Source organism: Haliaeetus albicilla, chromosome Z (assembly GCF_947461875.1).
Source record: "Haliaeetus albicilla chromosome Z, bHalAlb1.1, whole genome shotgun sequence".
Lineage (NCBI taxonomy): Eukaryota > Metazoa > Chordata > Aves > Accipitriformes > Accipitridae > Haliaeetus > Haliaeetus albicilla.
In genome coordinates, this window is record NC_091516.1 from 55,854,642 (window position 1) to 55,874,252 (window position 19,611).

General features: G+C 53.6%; 1 protein-coding gene across 1 annotated transcript; it reads left to right on the forward strand.

Moving 5' to 3' along the window:
• The first annotated feature begins 5,569 nt into the window (after nt 1-5,569).
• On the forward strand, nt 5,570-10,528 carry FOXE1 (forkhead box E1). The gene has a single exon (XM_069775910.1). It carries the CDS (start codon nt 5,570-5,572, stop codon nt 6,488-6,490), a length of 921 nt encoding a protein of 306 aa, XP_069632011.1. The 3' UTR covers nt 6,491-10,528.
• Nucleotides 10,529-19,611: the final 9,083 nt, after the last annotated feature.

A 19,611-nucleotide genomic window follows, 5' to 3' on the forward strand; every position in this document is an offset into this window, starting at 1 on the left:
ACACCAAAGACTTAGGCCACCCTTAGAGGGGATTAAACCTCTCAAAACTGTTGAATGACTGGCCAAATAGGGCATTTGATAGGCAAAATAGAGAGAACTCATTTCCATGCCAACAGAGCCTGATGGCTATTCAAAGACACCCATCCGGAAGATTTTCATGAGGTGATGAAATGTGCAGGCTTCAGGGGAGCAAGAGCCATGCAAACCTCACAACACCTGCAAAAAAAAAAGCATATGAAATGATTTTTGGCTTACAGAAGAGAGCCTGACTCTGCTTTGCATGTTCCCAGAAAAAGTCAGCTCCTCCTCTTTACAGCATCTGACAGATCTGCTCAACTCCCAGTGATTTCTTGGTGGTGCAAAGGCAAGAACGGGCAGCTTATTCTCTTGCAAATCGGCTCTGAAAACTGCTTCGGTGGGAGAACAAATGAATGTGTCATGGCCCATCCAGCGCAGGCTGGATCCACTCTGCTTCCACCAAGAAGGTCTCTGCTCCTTGCTGCCTATGTTGCATGTAGTGTTTTCTACTGCTTCAGTTTGTGGCTCCATATCTTAGCTAAATGAGTCTCTTGTTGCCAGTTTGCACAGTGAGGTTGCGTGTTTAACCTGCTGTTTAGGCAGTGCTGGCACAGACCTAGGCTTGCATGACAGGCCGTGCTCCTCCTCACGAAACCCAGTACAGAGTGTGCCTTATTTGCAGCAAGAGTCACTCCTGGCCCACGCTCAGCCTCATGCACACCGCTCCCCAGCTCCTCTGCAGCTGGGCCCCAGCCCTCCCAGTTGTTTCCCAGCTGGGACCGACACACAGGGTTATGCTGCCCCGGCACACCACCAGAACGTTTCCTTTGCTGGGCTTTGTAAGCTTCCTGGCGGTCCAGTGCTCCCATTTCTGGCGGTCCCTCTAGGCTGAGGCTCTGCCTCTTCTCATGCCAACCACTCCCTCTAGTTTGGGGCTATTGTCATCCTACAGCAGCAACCCCGGACGTCACCCATGCTGTGTGCCAGCCCTCTGCCACTCCAAATTCTCCCCAGTGGGGCAGCGGGTCCCAAGGGAGCGGGCAGAGGTGATGCCCTGCTCTGCGAGAGCCTGCCCTGCCCATGTGCACCTTCACCTGTCACAGAACACCCTCTGCAGATCCTGCTCGCCCTCCATGAGTTAGAGGAGCTGCTGGGCTGTCAAGCACACTGACTGGCCTCTCTTGCTACCCTCTGGACCAGTCCAGGTGGAACCATGCTGGGTGGAGACTGAGGCTCCTCGTGCCTCTCACCCCTGTCAAATTTTCTCTCTCACAGCCCTGAGACATGGCCTGTTTCAAAACCACCATGGTTGAGTTTTGGGGTTTTTTTTCCTACAAAAGAATGACCACAACAGCTAACTCAAGCCTCTCATGAACCTGGCTACATCCACGTGATGCTCTCTGCAAGCAGTTCTTTCTCACCTGCAGCCCCAAGTTCCTGTATAAAACTCAACCAGGGGATGAAAAGCAGCATTAATTTGGAAAAACAGGACAGATGATAAACAACCAGGCCACTGATGCAGAGTGAAAGCTCACTCCCACAAGACAAGGCATGTGAACATCTGATGCAAATAGGCAATGGACACATCCCACTAGTCTGTTGCTTTCCAGCCCCTCTTCTGCCATGTGACTGGGCTCCATTTGGCAGCTGCACATCAGTTCTCCCTGTGAGGTTTCACCTTGGTCCCCACACCATATGCTGGGTATAATGTTTCCAAAATCCATGCAATCACCCTCTGCTTTTGTCTTCCACTAACTCCAGCCAGGTGCAAGATGTCTTAAGTTCAGTGACTTTAGACACTTCTTTGTGGACACACGCTCTGAAAGTGAATGAAGGATGTCCCCATCACCTGCCTTGTTCCAAGAGACTCAGGCTTGTGGTCCCCTCTCAGACCTTAATAATGAGCTGCAGGTAGGGCTCCTTTGTCACAGAGTGTCATGAAGTGTCTGGCTGTGACACTCTCCACACTTCCAGCAGCAAAGTCCTTGCACCAAACACAGAGCCATTAAAACCCAAACCTGCCATCTCATTGCAGATGCAGCTGAGCTTGGGGTGCAGCCTGTGCCATGAGGTACGTGCTCTCACTTCATTTGCGTTCAGCCAATCTGATCTGGGACTTTGGCTCTGCTGAACCCTTGACTTTGAGCACACTAAATGCAGCTATGCCTCTGGGACACAAAGGCAAACCAAAACATTTCCTCCCTTCAAAGAGACAAATTCTGATGGTGGAACCAAAACTGTGAGTGTGCTGCACATGAAAGGGCTGTCCACACACTTAATGTCCACTTCCCTCTGGTTTGGTTGAGGTGGGAGAAGCCACTCAGGTCACAGGGCTATCAGAGGGCAGGGCTTCCCAGTAGTTTACTCTTGAGGGATCTCAATGGTGCTGTTTGTAATCGGGAGCAAGTGAGTGGGGAATGAAGCCTAAAGGATTGGATTTTTTTCCATGGGTGGAAATTGCTCTTGGAGATACAAGCAGATGGGATTTTGGCTGGGGTAATTCTCCAGCACCTACTGGTACTAAAAACCTCCAGTCTTGAGAGGCCAAGGCACGATGCCCTTGCTCAGGGTACACTCTGCAGTGTGTGGTCTCAGAATCAATGAGCACTTTGCTCACTTCAAGGCTGCAGATCTCAGTGTAGGCAGGATCTGAGCTGGGAAATTTAGACAGAAAAAATGCTGACTCTGAACTCTGACTCCCAGAGACCAGAAGAAAGTCCAAGCTATAGCTTTTGTATGGCTAATATTCCTGTAGATACCATACATCTTCTACAGCATTATGAACTCCAAATGTTTAATCAATGCATGACATTATCCATTTTACTTACCCTTGTTCCTCCTCCAGTGCAGCTGAATGACAAGAGAAAATAAAATGTTGCCAAACATGAAAAGCACCAACTCTTCTGCTCCAGCAATAGGCACCACTTTGGTTTACAGATGGAGGAGATCTGCAGTCTAAGATCTGCCTGAGTGAGTCTGAGTTTCATGTTCCCCATGGTTCCCTCCCCACAGGAACTGGCAGTCAAAAGAGACACCAATGCTTAAAATGGGACATACTCCTGCTCCCCGAGTGGAGAGCTGAAAATGTTTTTAAATAAACTGATGATAATATCAGATTGAGGATAGTCTCTACGCCACCACGTTACACAACTCCTACTTCACTCACAAATACTGGGATTACAGTTTAACATGCATGACGAGGAAAGGACAAGGGACAAGAGCCAGCACATGCTGTTTGGGTATCCATTTCACTCTGCTTACAGGCTGGGCTCTGCCAAGGAAAGTGCTTTCTTGGAAAAGGATTTTCATCACCAGCAGGGAGGGCAAAAGCAGCTGTTCAGCACACCATCCCACCTCAGCGCACACTTCTTTCATTCCCCATCCTCTACGTGAAGCATGATCTGACTTTGCCCTCTGGAGGCACGGAACTGGCATGGCGCAGAGAGACACACACAGCCCCAGAGGTGACGGAACTACCACACTGCCTTTTGGAAAATCTGGTAGGAAAATTCATGCCCAGCTACAGCTTCCCATGAGCCAGAGGGCAGAGCATTGCAGGCGAGGCAGCTTTGCCACTCTCCTTTCATGCCAAAGGAGTCGGTTTCTTGGTTTCTGCAGGGTAATACTACCCTAGTGTTTTGTGTACTTCAAGAACATGGGTGTCACGACGGGAGGCTGATTTTTCTTCTGTGTCCTGGCACAAACTCTACAGCATGTGATTTGAAACTCTGCCACACATCTGCATTCAGCTTCTGCGACCGCACACATGGGTCCTCAGAGAGTGCCACTTCATGGTTTATTCTGCTAGCACCATAGTTTATTCTACTACCTCCCAGATCACTGGGAAGCTGCACAAATAAGCAGGTGGCCAAAGACTCTGGGGTCCCTTCATTCAGCTAGAAACCGGGGCTGGGGTTTGTTTGCTGTGTGCAAATGGATCCTCACACACATTTTTCTCCAAGCAGAGAAACAACATGGTTGGAAACCTTCAAGGGAGCCCTGTTCACTAGGATGAACATCTCCCACCTCCCCTTGCTCCCTTAAACACCATTTGTGCAATGGCCAAGAGGGCTTTGGGAAAGCTTTTCACACAGAGATAGACTCAGCAGCACGCTGGTGATCCGAGTTTTGGGAGAACTGGCGGGAGGCACCAAGATGTGGGCAGGATCAGCTCTACAGCCACGCACAGCACCTGCACAACTATGCACATCCACCTCTCTGCACCCCCATTCCTCTGCACACACACCTGCCCACATCCATTCCCACATACCTGTGGACACTCATGCCTTGGGTCCAGCCACACAGCTGTGCACACTAGCATGTGTTTGTACGCACACTCGCATGTCAGTGCACACCCACAAACTCCCAGGCACATCCTCAACCACACACCAGTGCCCTTGCACACCCATGTACCTGTGCATGCTCACCCTCCCACGCACACGCATCCCTGTGCGCACCCGCGCACACTGACCCTCCCCATCCCACCCCTAGGACCTCCTGCCATCCCATTTATCCTCTGGCTCCTAAGGATCACCATGCCAGCAGGCGAGGAGGCTGTGCTACCCCAGCCCCGCAGGTGCGTGCCACAGGGTACGAGTCCCGAGCGCTCACGGCATTTGTTCTGACCCCCAGTCCTGGGGTCTGACCCCCAGCCCCAAGTATACGAGCAAGCAGGAGGGAGCTGGCAGGTAAGTATGTCCCAGCAGCAGCCCACGGAGAGCCCAGGGTCCTTCCTGATTGGAAGGATCATGTGCCTGCAGGTCCTGTGGCACAAGGATCAGGGACAAGCAGGTCAGATCAGGGGTAAACCAGGGGCACGGGAGCCCAGCTCTGTGCTGAATTGCTGTTGGGTACCAGAGGTGAGGCCCCCAGCCTGAGTGCAATTTACGTAGCAGCCCTGCACGCAAACCGCACCGCCTAAGCCCACACTCAGTATCTCTCCTGAGGGAGACCTGCCACTGGGGCTTTTTGCACGTTCCGTTGGTTTCTACCGCTTCGCGCCCGCGAAGGAGCGCAGGGCTCCACGGGCGACGCTGCCCGGAGCCGGCTGCCCTGTGCTGGGGTCCGGCAGCATCCCCTCCGACAGACAGCGGCAGCCCCTCACCTCTCACCTCACCTCACCTCTCGCCTCGCCTCACCTCACCCCGCCGGCCCCAAAGGCACCGCCGAGCCGAGCCGTAGAGGGGAAGGCGCTGGAGATGCCCGTGCCGAGGCACCCGCGCCGGGGCGCCGGCGACGCCCCCGCTCCGCTCGGTGCCCGCCGGCCCCCCGCACTCCCGACGGCGCTGGGGACGGCGATCACGGCACGGGGAGGGGGGCTGGGGGGGGGCGGGCGGTGGCTGGGGGGGTGCCGGGGCAGGGCGCTGCCCCTGCCCGCGGCGGCGGCGGCGGCACGCCCGGCCCTGCCCGCGCCTCCCGGGCTGCGGGGCGTTGCAGGGGGAGTGCCGGCCGCCCGGGCGCGGAGCCGCCGGACACCGCCGCATAAAAGCCGCGGCGGCGCGGCGCTGCGCCTCCTCGGCTCGGCCCGGCTCGGGGCCGCCCCGACGGCCGCATGACCGCCGAGAGCCGGCTGCCGCCGGGCCCCCCGCCGCCGCCCCCGCCGCTGAAGGCGGACGCGGCGCCGCCGGGGGAGGCGGCGGCGGCGGCGGCGGAGGGGGCGCGGAGCGGGCGGCGGCGCCGCAAGCGTCCGGCGGAGCGGGGCAAGCCGCCCTACAGCTACATCGCCCTCATCGCCATGGCCATCGGGCAGGCGCCCGAGCGGCGGCTGACGCTGGGCGGCATCTACCGCTTCATCACCGAGCGCTTCCCCTTCTACCGCGACAGCCCCCGCAAGTGGCAGAACAGCATCCGCCACAACCTCACCCTCAACGACTGCTTCGTCAAGGTGCCGCGGGAGCCCGGCCGCCCCGGCAAGGGCAATTACTGGACGCTGGACCCCCACGCCCGCGACATGTTCGAGAGCGGCTCCTTCCTCCGCCGCAGGAAGCGCTTCAAGCGCAGCGACCTCTCCACCTACCCGGCCTTCCTCGCCGAGCGCCCCGCCGCGCCCTGCCGCCTCTTCGCCCCGCCGCCCGCCGCCGACCTGCCCCCGGCCCCCGCCGCCGCCGCCGCCGCCGCCGCCGCCGCCGCCGCCTCCTGCGCCTTCGCCGCCGCCGCCGCCTTCCCGGCGCAGGGCTGCGCTGCCGCCGCCCTGCCCCACGCCTACGCCCCGGTGCCCACCGCCCCCGGACCCTACGCGCCGGCCGGCCCCGGGCAGCTGTACGCGCCGTCGGGGCGCATCGTGCTGCCCGCCTCGCCGCCCGCCCCCGCCCCCGCCCCCGCCCCCGCCGGGCTCTACGGCCGCCGCTCCCCCGCGCCCTACCCGCCGCTGCCCCACGCCTACGGCGCCGGAGGGCAGCTGGCCGCCGCCGAGCCCGGACCGCGGCACGGAGCCTACCCCGGCGGCCCCGACAGGTTCGTCCCGGCGCTCTGACCCAGCCCCGGGAGAGGCCGGGCGGCCCGACGGCGCGGACCCGGAGCCCGGGAGAGGGGCGCGGGCCGCGGGGCTCGCCCCGTGCCGCTGGACCCGGGGCCGCCCAGGAAGATGCTGGAGGACCTTGGGCTGCGCCTCCGCACCCTGCCACCTGCCCGGGCCTCCCGGCGAGGAGCGCCGCCGCCAGCCGTGGGGGCCTGGGGGGCCCTGCCCAGCCCCGTCCGCTCTCGCTGGAGAAGCCTTAGGGGCTCCCAAGTGCCTGGATGGGGCAAAACAGCCTTTTCCTCTTCAACCGCCTTTCCTGGGGTGCTGAAAGGTGCTGAAAGCTTCCTGGCAGGCCCCCGCTCTCCTGGCACAGCCAGCTGGGCCCCCTGGTCTATCCGGGAAGATCTATCTCACTTTTAAAAATCTCTCCGCTGTTGATCATTTTATTTACAGAAGAAAACGTCTGCGGGGGCCCGTGAGGAGGGAGGCAGGGGGAAGTGTTCCCCGGCCTGGTGCAGCCAAAGCCGTAAAAGCGGGGTGCGTGGCACTAACGTGGTGTCGTGTCCCTGGTGTTGCACAGGGCTATCGCGGTAGTGCCAGGCTTCGCACCAACAACGTGGCCAGGGCTGGGGAAGGTTTGGATGCCGGGGTTGCAGCCCAGCACAGCAAGTCAGATCCCTCCGGGGGTTGCGCTCTGTGCTGCAGGGGTGGGAGAATAGTGGGATTGGAAGGATAAAGACTTTGACCATGAGCATGCTAAGCCCCTGGAAGAGGGACCCTGCGAATCTGTGGGATCTCTTCCCTTGGAGGTTTTCCCAACTCGATTGGACAAAGCCTGGGTGACCTGATTTGTCTTTGGAGTTGGATCCAACATTGAATTTGGACCTGCTTTGAGTGGAGACCTGGGCCAGAGGTCTATGGAGGTCCTTACATCCTAAATTACTTTGACCCTAAGGTCAGCCCAGCTCTGGCTGTAGCCTAGAGAAATTAGCATCTATGGGGAAAAGCTTTCCTTCCTGAAACAAGTGAGAGAGGCAGGACATGGTGCCTTCGATTGCTCCCCTTTCGAGCTTTCCTAGGATGGAGAAAAAGCTAGAGGAAAACATGGAGAGGGAACAACTGATAGGAATTGCTGTGAAAGGCAAAGGCTTGAAAATAGATCCATGGGGAAACTCAGGCAAATCCCTTCCAACAGATCCCACCACCCCTGGAAGGGGCCCAGAGAGTTGGTGGATGCCCAGGGCTCTGCCTGGGCCTGTGAGCGGAGAGGAAGCAGACGTAGCCCTACTACTGTCCAGATCTCCTTATCCGACTCCTTTTTCCTGTGGAGATGGGAGCCTGTGTGACCAGGGCCAGGAGGAGGTTGGTGAGGGGTACTGCAGCGTGGTGGGGCCTTGAATGGGGCAGGTAGGTGGAAAGAGCAGCCAGAGCCTTGGCAGGATCTTTGGAAGAGCAGAGAGGGTGCACATACACCAGGGTCTCTCTCACCACAAACGGGTTCAGATCGTGGTATAACTCAGGTTGGAGGAGACCTTGGCAAGTTTCTGTTCCGACCTTGTGCTCAAAGCAGGGTCAGCTATGAATCAGACCGGGTTGCTTGGGCCTATCTAGCTGAGTCCTGACAACCTCCAAGGATGGAGCCAGCACAGTCTCTTTGGGCAACTTGGTTGTCCTCATGAGGGAGAAGTTTCAGCACCTCTCTAGTCTCATTTCACGTCTACTGTCTCTTGTCCTGCTGCTATGCACTTCTGCAGAGAGCTCTGATCCCATGGAGACATCTGTATCTTCTGCTCTGTGGAGGATTTTTCAGATGAGATCCTCAGCAGGATGAAATTTGTATAGAGGCAGGTTCCTTGCCTTCTCTGGGTGCTAAGGTCCAGGTATCTAAGTGGGACATGAGGGGGAGGAAATGGAGTGGAACAGGAAGGTGGCTGGGTGTCCCCACAGCACAGTTGGGGGTGGAGGAGGCTAAAGCCCTCTGGAGTAGGTGGACAGGACAGGTATGTCTGTGTTCCATGAGGTCCTGAGGTAGGAGATGAGTGTTGGATTCAAGGCACCTATCCCTCTCTCAGAACGGTCAGGATGGCACATGGTGGGTGAGCCACCTCATGGGCTGGGAGGCTGGGTCTGGTCAGGTACTGCTGCCCCTTGTCAATCTGGACCTTTTCATGGTACTGTGGGAAACTCTACTGCCTGGACACAGAGCTGGGGAGGTTCCGTAGCCATCAGTGGGGGGCACAGGTGGCAAGCACATCATTCAAATCTTTGGTGTGGTGAGGTGAATCAGATTTTTCCCTGCCTTGCTTTCCATCTTGAAGAGCTGCGTTGTCTCTTTCAATATCCTCCCTGGTCCTGGTGCGCCCAGAAGCTGCTTCCATCCTGAAGAGAGCAGCGTCCTGCCTCTGCAGCTTGCCTGCCTCCACCTGGGGCAGGTCTCCTCAGCAGCCATGCTAGCTCTGCTCCCGACTTCTCCCTTCACCAGCTGGAAGAGAAGCCTTACACCTGGCTGCAACAGCTCTTAAGTTTTTGACAGCTGCCTGCTGGCTCTCTGCTTTCAGCGCCTGCAAGGGCTGGACTGCATCCCTTTGCTAGCAAGTCATGCTGACCTCTTACTGGTTTGGGGGTAGCTGGGAGAGGAATTGTCCTGCGTCTTAATGCCTGCCTTCCCTCCTGTAGAAGCAGTTACCAATGTGGACTGGATCGTTTTCCTGAGCCTAGAGGTCTTCTGGCCCTTCTTCCCCATTACTTCAACCTGGTTTTATTCTCTGCTCAAGGTGCAGTCTGAAAGAACAAAGGTCACCAATGATGATAGAGGTCTTGTGTAAGCTGCTCCTGACCTCAGATAGCATCTATAGCAAGTTCAGGGAGCGAAACCCAGTGTCGGGAGGACATGCATGATAGATATTGATGATGCAGAAGGCACAAATTGGGTGGGTTCAGTTGTGTATTGTTTGCAGATAAGGTCTAGATGCTTGTTCTTATTTCTCACAAGCTAGGGAAACCAGACATTTCTGCAGCAGGTGCAGCGATGAGCCTGTTGCATTGAGGACCTGAGACACATGGCCACAAACTGTTTAAACTTCAGCCACAAGCAGCTGTAAGCCCTGGGCAGGAGCTCTGAGCTCAGTGAAGAGCTACATGGACCCTTCAAGGGACTCTACATCTGTGTGGGGTCTCTGTCCTTTGGGGTTTTCAAGACAAAAATAGACAAAGCTATACCTGCCCTGTGCTAGTGCTGGCAATACTCCAACCTCCTGCCTGCGGCAGGCCTGGAGACTCCAGAGATCCCTTCACACCAGCACTGCCATGTTTTTGTGGCTATTGCAACCTCTTCGAGCTGTCATGCAGTCTCAGACACAAAGGGTGCACTGAACATTAAGGGTCTGTCCAGGCTCTACTTTGTGGCAGCAGGATGTGCTGACCCTGTGCTTGTGCATGTGGCTATGTGTCTCATGCGACTGTGTGACCACTGACAGAGGAAGATACGGTTGTCACATCCTTGGGGAGCCATGTGGTTGGGCCTGCCTGTGAGGATATGGGGATATGCCATGGGGATATGTTAGACAATTGGATCTCAACGTATGCTTGTGCCATGGGGATATGTTAAACAGTTGGATCTCAGTGTATTTTTGGCTGGCACTTTGCTTGTAATTCTCAGGCACCATCCAGAATACGGAAAATTTTGATTTCTGGAAGCTTTATTGTAAATATCTGAGGGCCTTCCTTTTAGCAAAGTTAGTCTAAGTTTCAAACTAGTCTTTTGATTTCTGGGAGAAGAGTCCAATAGGTTTGGGTTATAACCCTGTAGGAAACACTAAGTGTAAGCACTGATGAGAAGAAAGAAGGGCCTTGAAAGAGCTCATTCCTCGAAGGACAGAGCCTTTCGGTTCCTGTTCTGCCCAAATTCTGGTATAGTCAGGCCCTGCGCTGACTTTGAGAAAGAGGTGGATTGTTACAGCCTAGAAGAACATTTTATTATGTATTGCAGATCTTTTTTATTTACTCTCCTACTTCACTTGTAATGGAAATAAATCTTTGTCCTGTTGTTTGTAAGGAAGTGTCTCTCTGAGTTTTTCAAGCCTTCCCTGCACTCCTGAGACCAGGAGAGCGATGATACAGAGCAAGATGCCCGCCATGTGCTGCTCCTTGCATTTTGTTATGTCTGTCTTACTGTCCCGAATGAGATTTTGTTACTCAGCTTTGGTTTAGCAGCAATTTAGGATTTATTAATATTTTTGAGATAGATCACAAGATTAAGTTGTATAATTTTAACAGTACTTAATCATCAGCCAATTTAACAGAGTGATTCGATGGAATTTGTTACAATCAAATCTGCGACTGAGAGATTAAAAAATGGCAAGGATCACACGAAACTTACAGCAGGGTTGCACTCAGATGGAGGTTAAATCAAATTACACACATGTACAGACAGATAAAACAGTTTTGAACCAAATTTTATTCCCCCCTGCCACACACACAGGGGTTAACCTATGACTAAAATTTCTGTTTCGTGAGTTTCATGAATTACTCACTTCTATGTGCTGGCATTCGTCAACGGATGGTCGGTGAACCTCGCAAAATCAGGCCTTTAAGTCCTTGCAAAATCATCAACGGACTCTCTTTCAATCCTCGCAAAATCTACCCTGAGAGGTGTCGCAGCTCAGGGGTAGATACTGGGTCACACAGCCTGCTGCAGTCCCAGAGCACTCAAAAGGTCTCACCTTGGATCGCTGTTTATAGGGTCTTGAGATGATTGGCTTTGGTCATTACTTTACATTCTGGCCACAGTTCGTGCTAAGTCATCCTGATGTACCATTCAGGGAGCAGATGGCCCAGGTGTGGCCAAAGAGTGCCTGACACCAAAAGTCAAAGTCGCTGCACTTGCAACCAAAATAACAGCACGATGGGAGTTTTTCCCACAGCACACATGGCTTATCCTGAAATATCAGAGTAGCAGGGGGGGTGGTGGGGGGTGGTGTGCGGAATGGAGGGGGAGCTACACCACCACGCTTACCTTGGCTTTTTTTGGTCTGCTGGGATTTCTGAAGACATAGGAGGGAGGGAGGGGGTGGCAAGGCCAGGCCAGAGGTGGCTTACCAAACTTCTGCAAGCCCCAGACATCAGTACATGAAGCTCCAGCCCAGACAGGTGCCTCTGCTAAAAAGGGGCAGGTAGGGAAGCCAAGGCTACTATGTGTGATAGGAACACAAGCTGAGAGATGGGCAAGGGAATCATACTTGGCATTAATTACTCTGATTACTCCAGTGTGGATTTGGGCCAGCTGGAGAAGGTTTTGCTTCTGGAGACAACATTATGTTGCCAGTCCTGTGGCAGCAGCACCAGAAATGCTTGGTCTTGCCTCCTGTTCCCCAGGCCAGTGATTTTTTTTGGCTGCAGAGATGGAGTTCCCGCAGCCGCAGGCTGACACCGTGTTCACCTTGTGCAACAGCAACGTCTGTCGGAACAATTCATCAAGGAACAACCGTAGCTAATGGGGAGTGTAACAGGCCTTCAGGGGCAACTCCGCACCTCAGGGCAATGATCTGGCTTGTACATGGCTAAGATAATGGCAGATGTTGCCCTTTCTCCTGCTGAGAGGGTGGTGACCAGCTTCCCAAGGGGTTTTGAGGGAAAGCGAGCTCTGCAGCTGGTGCCCTGTCAGCAGCCCAAGCTGCCTGGAGGGCTATGAATGAGATGGGAACAGGTAGTTTAATCTGCTAAATTATCAAAGAGCAGATAGGAAGGTCTTCTTCAATAGCTCTGAGACTCCCAGGTATGATTTATCTGCCTTTGGAAGAAGCCAAGAAGTGCATCCAATTTATGAGAAAGAGTAGGCGGGGGGCGGGGGGGAGGCAGCTGCCGTTTGGCCAGAAGGGAGTACCTTGGAGGGAGTCCAAAGCTTTGTGAGTTGTAGTTAGAGGTCAGTCTGCACAGCTGGAGATGTGCTTTAACTGCATCCGTTACCTAGAACTGCAAAGCCAGCATTAGTGATCAGAGAGGATGTCCCACTCACGCAGCACCTGGATGTGAACTAATGTGAGCATAGGAAGGCTGATGCTCTTTGGGGGGCGGACTGTACAGAGTATGCTGTATGAAGATACAGTGGCCCATGTCAGCACAAAGAGTAGCTTCACACACGTATGTTGGTGTAGGCCTGGAGCCCTGATTCACACGAGGCACCATCTAGACAGCAGAGCTGATTTCTCAGCTGGCTCTTCCTGTTCGAATTTACCTCTTCTCCCTGTCTGAGGCCAAGAAGTCAAGGTGGGAGATGATGGCATCAGCTATACCTGGAAGCTGGTGTTATTTCTGGGAGCTACTTTTGTATCTGGGGCAGTCACCCCAACCCCTCCTTGTGTGGGCAGACTGAGAGGGAGGGAACGGGGGTCTCGGTGGGGAGCCCCCGTCTCTGAACTCTCACCACCTCCGTTAGTATTTGAACACAGGGTTCAGCTGGTGGTTCCTAGGACATGTAGGGACCAATAACATAGCAAGCATGAAGTACCCTGGCCATGCTGCTTGGGCCAAGAGGAAAAGGAGGCTGTATCCTAGCCTCTTCTGCTGATTGGAAGTCCATAGGGTTGTTGTATGCTCAGGGCCAGGTGTCTGGCTGAAAGTGGCCATGGAGTAAGCAGGAATGGTAGCTGTGGGCTGACTCAGAGGAGCTCACTGAGCCCACTGATATCCCTTCTCTTTGATGCCAGGAAGCTCAGATTTGCTAGCCAATTAGGAATTTGCAAAGATGTGGTCTGGATGTGAACTACCCAAAGAGATCTTAGTTGATGAAAGAACTAATGAGCAGGTTCTGGCCTTTTTGTTCAGAGACAGTCCTGAGCCAGCACCAGAGCTCTTGGTCTGATGGCTGAGATGCAGCTCATTGGTGCATGAAGCCCTCTGAGTCAATCATACCTCTGGCTGGCTCTTGCAAGGAGACCGTCTGCACCTCACGTTGACGTCTTCCACTTGGAAAAGTCGCTCACGAGGCCAGGGTGCCACCTTCTGAGGTTAACAAACTGTGTCCTAGGCATCTTATCACTTCTATAGCCATATGTTTTAGCACATAGTCTGTCACCAGGTTAGTGCTCACCAGAGTGCTGGCCCTAGAACTGGCCAATTAAACAGTGGTTCTCTGGCCACCCCATCCCAACCCATCATGCTGAGTCTGGGATAGGCTAGTCAAAAAGTAGCAGCCACAGAAGTCTGCTGTGTTGGGAGTGGCAAGAGGCGGTGAGCCCAATGGAAGATCTTGCTGTGCAGATCAAGGCCTGGCCATCTCATCTGAGCATGCGGGGAACACCCAGAGCCATGGCAAAATGGCACATTATTTAGCTATGAGCATTCAAAAACTGGGTTGTGTAACTGACAGCTCACTGCTGGGCTCTGGAAAAGAATATTTGGCTCCACAAATATTCCCCCTGCTTGAATGCTGTAGTGGGATGCATCACAGTCCAGTTGTTTAAGCAGCAGCCAGTTGGATGTAGGCATAGATATGCCAGTGTGGATTTGTTCTCTTCCTAACTTCTGTCTCTGTCCCTTCCTCTGTAACACCCAAAGTCTTGTTACGGACAGAAAAGGGACCACTGTAAGTGAAGCCAAGGGTTTACCATTACTACATGCAAAAGTTTTAACAATATAATATTTTCAATTATTAGTCTCATAGTGTTGTCCCACAAGCAGGGTTCGATACCTAGTGTGCAATAAGCCAGTTTTACACACAGAGCCAAGATACTTATTTATTTCATGTCTGCGCAGAGATGGGTGCCACGTGACAACTCCACAAAGCTGGCACACTGCACCAAAGAAAAACAACGTATTCTGTTACATGATTAGTAAAAACCTGCCTAAATTTGCATTCATTGGTTAATAGTCACCCTCTCATCTACTATTGGCCAGTTATATTTAAATTAGCCTCGCTTGCTATGTAAATTAGCACGCATGCTCTTTGAAGGTGGTGAGGGGGGGGCAAGTTGTTCAGCCTTGAATTGAGTCGGTGGTCACGATCACCCCCTGCCACCTTTACCTTTCACTTAGTTCATGCTTCTTTGGCAATCATCCAGCCTTCGGAGCCTCCTGGGGCAGGATGTTTCCTTTTATCAGTCTTTAGTTCCCTCTTCAAGGGCATAGTCGTTAGCAAAGCATGCATCATTTGTACAAAGTAATGAGGCCTGCATAGTGAAGCTATTGAGTAATGGTCTTCCTTAAAGGGCAATATATCATGTGTAACCCTAAACTGAGCAGTATCGCCACGGCTAGGCCATAACTCAAACTTACAACTACATCTCCCCCCTTTGAGACTATAAATAAAGAGAAACCTCAATGTGGTTTATTTTATATCAGTCTCACCTCAAATTATTTTCTCATAAACCTTAAAACAACATTTAGCAGCACAAGATACCAATGCATAAATACACGCAAAAGCTACTAAAGCAACTATTATATATAGTTCAATAACCTTTTTTACCCACAAACTTAAACTGGTGAACCAGGAAGTCAACCACTTAAACATTTCTTCAAACTGTAAGATGTGTACTGTTTTCTGCAATAATTCAAAATGCAAGTTCTTTTCCCATGGATTTCCTGGTTCCGCACAGAACACTCTGGCATCTTTTAGCTTTATCCGTATCCATAGGCAACAGAGGACTATTATCCCCCCCTTAGTTCCTTCATTTCTTTTGCTAAAGAAATCTGTATACTTACACAAATACACTGACAAAGGTACAAAAACAACTATCAAAACACAATACAAAGATACTAGGCCTTGCATACAATCTAGCAACCTAGCTCAATATATGACTTCTCAGAGTCCCAGTTACAGTTCACTGGGACCAACAGAGCTTCAGTTTCAGTGGTCCCGTTTCTTCAGAGATCCACTCCTTCTGCGGAGCTTTCTTCACGCAGGTATAGTGTATCCATGAATCTATACCCTTCGGTTTCACAGCAGTATAAGGTGCGGATGTAAACTTCATCTCCAGGTTGAAATTCATGTATCCAATTCATGGATTGATTAATGGCACATCTTTCAAATCAGGTTGGCTAGAGTATACCTGTTCCATAACCTGCAGGCAGTCATGTTCCAGTTCCCCTTTCTCATCCACCAGCATTAAAGTGGCAGGATTCAAGGCTGAAGACATTTTTAAAATGACATTGTCTTGTTTAGTCAACACCACCTGATATTGGGCTAACCTTCTCTAGCTGCTTGGAGAAGCTAGCCAGCGGTCTTTTTCAGTCTCCCACAGTTTGAGTCAGGACTCCCAGTGCTGCACACTGCCTCTCATGCATATATAACATAAAGGTTTTTTTTTTAAGTCCAGCAGACCCAGAGCAGGGGCTCTCATTAGTTCAGTTTTAATGGAATCAAATCTTTTTCAATTCCAAATTAATATAGAAAAACCTCAGTAATGCAGCCGAGATGATTGCTAAACACACACACACACGCAAATCCTTAGTATCTACCCCTGCTTCTTGATGTTATGCTCACCCTTCCTGTGTCCTCGGGTTGATGGCTGCAGGGGTGGAGGGGAGGGCTGCTTACAACAAGTTACCAGCATCCTGATGTCTTCCACAGGCAGATCATGTTGTTCTCGGTAAAGGTTTCCTTCTCTTCATCAGGAGGCACATGGTGATGATTTCTTCCTTCTCAGTCCTGGGGTTCACTTGAGTTTATTTCTGTATGTATGTTGTTTTTCAGTGGTTCCCAAATTTATTTATTTTTTTCTGTTCTCCTTGTTTTCTCTAATATTGCCTTTACTTGAATAACACGGGTTTGCACTGCGGCAGCAGTGAGTGGCTGACCACTCTCATGGGCTGGGATCTGTGGTGCTGCCCTAGAGTCACAGACAGTTCAAGCCAGAATAAATAATAGTTATCAGTATAAATGAAAACGAACGTAGGTGCTAGTTATCTGACCACTGATTGCTGTCACAGCCAAGCAAGCTAAAATCAGCTCAGGCCAAGACAATGCCAGCCAAGTCCCGGTCTTCTGCACCGTGAGGTCAACACAAAGCCGCTGCCCCTGAATAAGAACACATTTGCAAGCCGCCTTATCTACTCTCACAACCAAGAGACCCCTGCCCTTCTAGAGGAAAGGCAAAAGAAAGCCCCGCTTCCAGCAACCAGGGGAAACGGTTTCAAGCCTTCCCACTTAGGCGGGTATGAGATACGTGCCACCTCCAGCCTCAACAGGACCCAGACTTAAACGTGTCAACGCCGCCAGCAGCGCCACAACTGACGCCGCTGCGCCTCCGGCAGAGCAAAGCGTTCATAAACGCGGGGTCTCTTCCTCGTCCTTCACAGCCACCGCAGCCCTGCTGCTGACAAACGGGGGGGGGGCAGCCACCCAGCCCACGCGGGGCCGGACTCCCGCAGCCACGAGGACCGGCGCCCACCTCGCTGCGCTCGTCGCCGCGGGGCCGGCGCGACCACTTCAGCGCTCGTTCCTGCAGGCGGCCCGCGGCACAGGCACCGGGCCTTGCGACCACCCTCCCAGCACACCGGGGACGGGAGACCCCGGCCGCGGCAGCGCACCCGCCCTCCCCGCCGCGGGGGCGCTGCTCCCTGCCTGCCGGTGCGGCCCCCCCCCCCCGTCCCTCGGGGCGTCCCTGGGGAGGCGGGGGCCGGTGCCGCCGCTAGAGAGCACTGCCGCATCGCGCCGGGCCGGGGCCGGGGCCGGGGCCGGGGCCGGGGCCGGGGCCGGGGGCGGAGGGCCGGGGCCGGGGCGGGGGGGGCGGAGGGCCGCCGCCGCGGTGGCGGGGCGGGGGAGGCGGGCCGCCGCGGTTTGCAGCGCTTTGCAGGCTTGCAGAAAGCCTGGCGGGACGGCGGCGGCTGCTTTCGCTGCGGCCTTGGGTTGTAACTGGGAGGGCGGGGGGGCGCTCAGCCGCCGTTGGCTGCGCTTTTGCAGGCGACTTGGGAGACGGTGTGTACAGAAGAGGGTTGGAAAAAGAATCGCAGTTAAGGCTGTGAAGTTCAGAGCACGCTGCTTTGCCGCACAAGCTGTGTCTTGGTCTCTTTGCTCTGTGTTTCTGCGAAAACCTCCGGCAGTCTGGGGGAGGCAAAGGCACGATCGTGCCCAAAGCCCCAAGGCCATGGAGACGGACTGAGCTTCAGCCTGTGGGCTGAGGCAAGCGGCCATTCCCCCTGCTTGATGTGGGTGAGCCCACACGAGGAATGCTGGATCCAGTTAGGGTGACCCAGCACAAGAAAGACTGGAGCCCAGCTGAGGCCGTCGAGATAGGGAGCTGGAGCACAGGACAGACTGAGGGAATCAGGTTTGTTCACCTGGAGCAGAGAAGGCGAGCGTGGAGTCTAACTTGCCGTCCTAGAGAGGGTTACAGCGAAGATGAAGGTGAGGTCTTCTCTGAAGTGCACCATGATGGGGCAAGAGGCAAGGAGCAAAAGCTGTGACGAGGGAAAGTCTGGTTGGACGTAAGGAAAAACCTTCTTCCCTTGAGAGCGGGGCAGCCCTAGGATGGGGACCAGGGAGGGGGGCATCTCCAATCTTGGAGATGGTCAACACTTGGTTGGAAAAAGCCCTAAGAAGTCTGCTCAGAGTGAGCCATGCTTTGAGCAGGGGTTGGAGTCAAGATTTCCAGAGATCTCTTCCCACTTAACTTTTTCTACAGTTATATCATTTCCTGGTGGAACAGGAGAGCCAGGCCAGCCGGTGGAGCACTGCTGAGCCCAGCTGGGCATAGAGCTGCACTCTGTGGCAGCCCTGGCAGTATTAGAGAGGTGCTTATTTAAATGGCAAACACAGAATGGGAAGGATCAGAGCTAACATGCTCTGACCAGGAAACAGTGACCAAAGAGGGAGTGGGTATTTGCCGTCACCAGGATTTACTGCTTAAAGTCAATATTGGTAAATCAGCCAGAAAGTTTTCTTATCTCTGCAAGACCAGGCTCTTGCAGGGTGGAAAGGCTTTTCGCTGACCTCTTGTGGCCTCTGGCTGTAAGTTGCTGGCCCACTTTCTGCTCAGGCTTAGCTATGACTTCACTTCTGCCAAGGACCGGAAAACCCTCCCGCCTCAAAACATCACCCATGAGAAACAGCCTGCTACAAATCACCCCTGACTTTCTGCAGATGTGGGGGGCCCTGTTTCACAAGGGCAATTTGAGAAGTGGGAAGCCAGGGTGCACCAACCAAACCACCTCTCTTCTCCCATCGAGCTGGAAGCATGTTTCCTGGAAGGATATTGAAGTATAATTGGCAGTCGGCAGAGGAGAGTCTGGTTCTCCTGGATATGGTGTCAGCTTCCCTCTCCTTAGCTGTCCTGTCACAGCTGTTAGCCCTCGGGATCGCTCCCCATGCTCTGCAGGTCATGGGGACAGGACCCACGGCCCTGACGTGAGCTCACAGCAGCATGGTCAGCCCAGCCCAGTTGACATTAACAAACACCAACCTGAATCTCAGGACTGAGGAGAGAATCATGGTGGTCATACTCACTGCATATCACAGCATGCCTGCCTTGGTCCGCATGGCTCAGGTAGCAGGTCAGGGCATCCTGGAAGAGCGTCATGCAGCCTTCTCACCGGTACGGCACAGCAAGGAGGGGAGCATTGTGTCAGGCACTGACCCAGCTCCCTGTGCTGGCCCCATAGCTCAGAAGCCCTCTCATAGAATCATAGAATCATTTAGGTTGGAAAAGACCTTCAAGATCATCGAGTCCAACCGTCAACCATGCCCACTAAACCATGTCCTGAATTACCCTGTCCGCTTGCTTTTTTAATATCTCCAGGGATGGTGACTCAGCCGCTTCCCTGGGCAGCCCATTCCAATGTTTGACAACCCTCTCAGTAAAAAAAAATTTCCTAATATCTAACCTAAATCTCCCTTGCCTCAACTTGAGGCCATTTCCTCTTGTCCCATCTCCAGCCACCTGACAGAAGAGACCAACACCCACCTCACTACAACCCCCTCTCCCTGCACCCATTACCCGCTCTTCATCATCCAGAAGGCTGCAGTCAGTTAAAGGTCTCTGACCTCCCCCAGCCCTTCCCCTTCGTGTCAGACCCAGACCCTACTTGTCACCTCAGAGGGTAAAAATGACCTTCATTGCACACTCTGTTAACAGCCCTGGGTAAAGACATCTCTCTGGGGCTCAGGAAGGAGGGAAAGGAGGGAGAAGGTGATGCAATCTGCA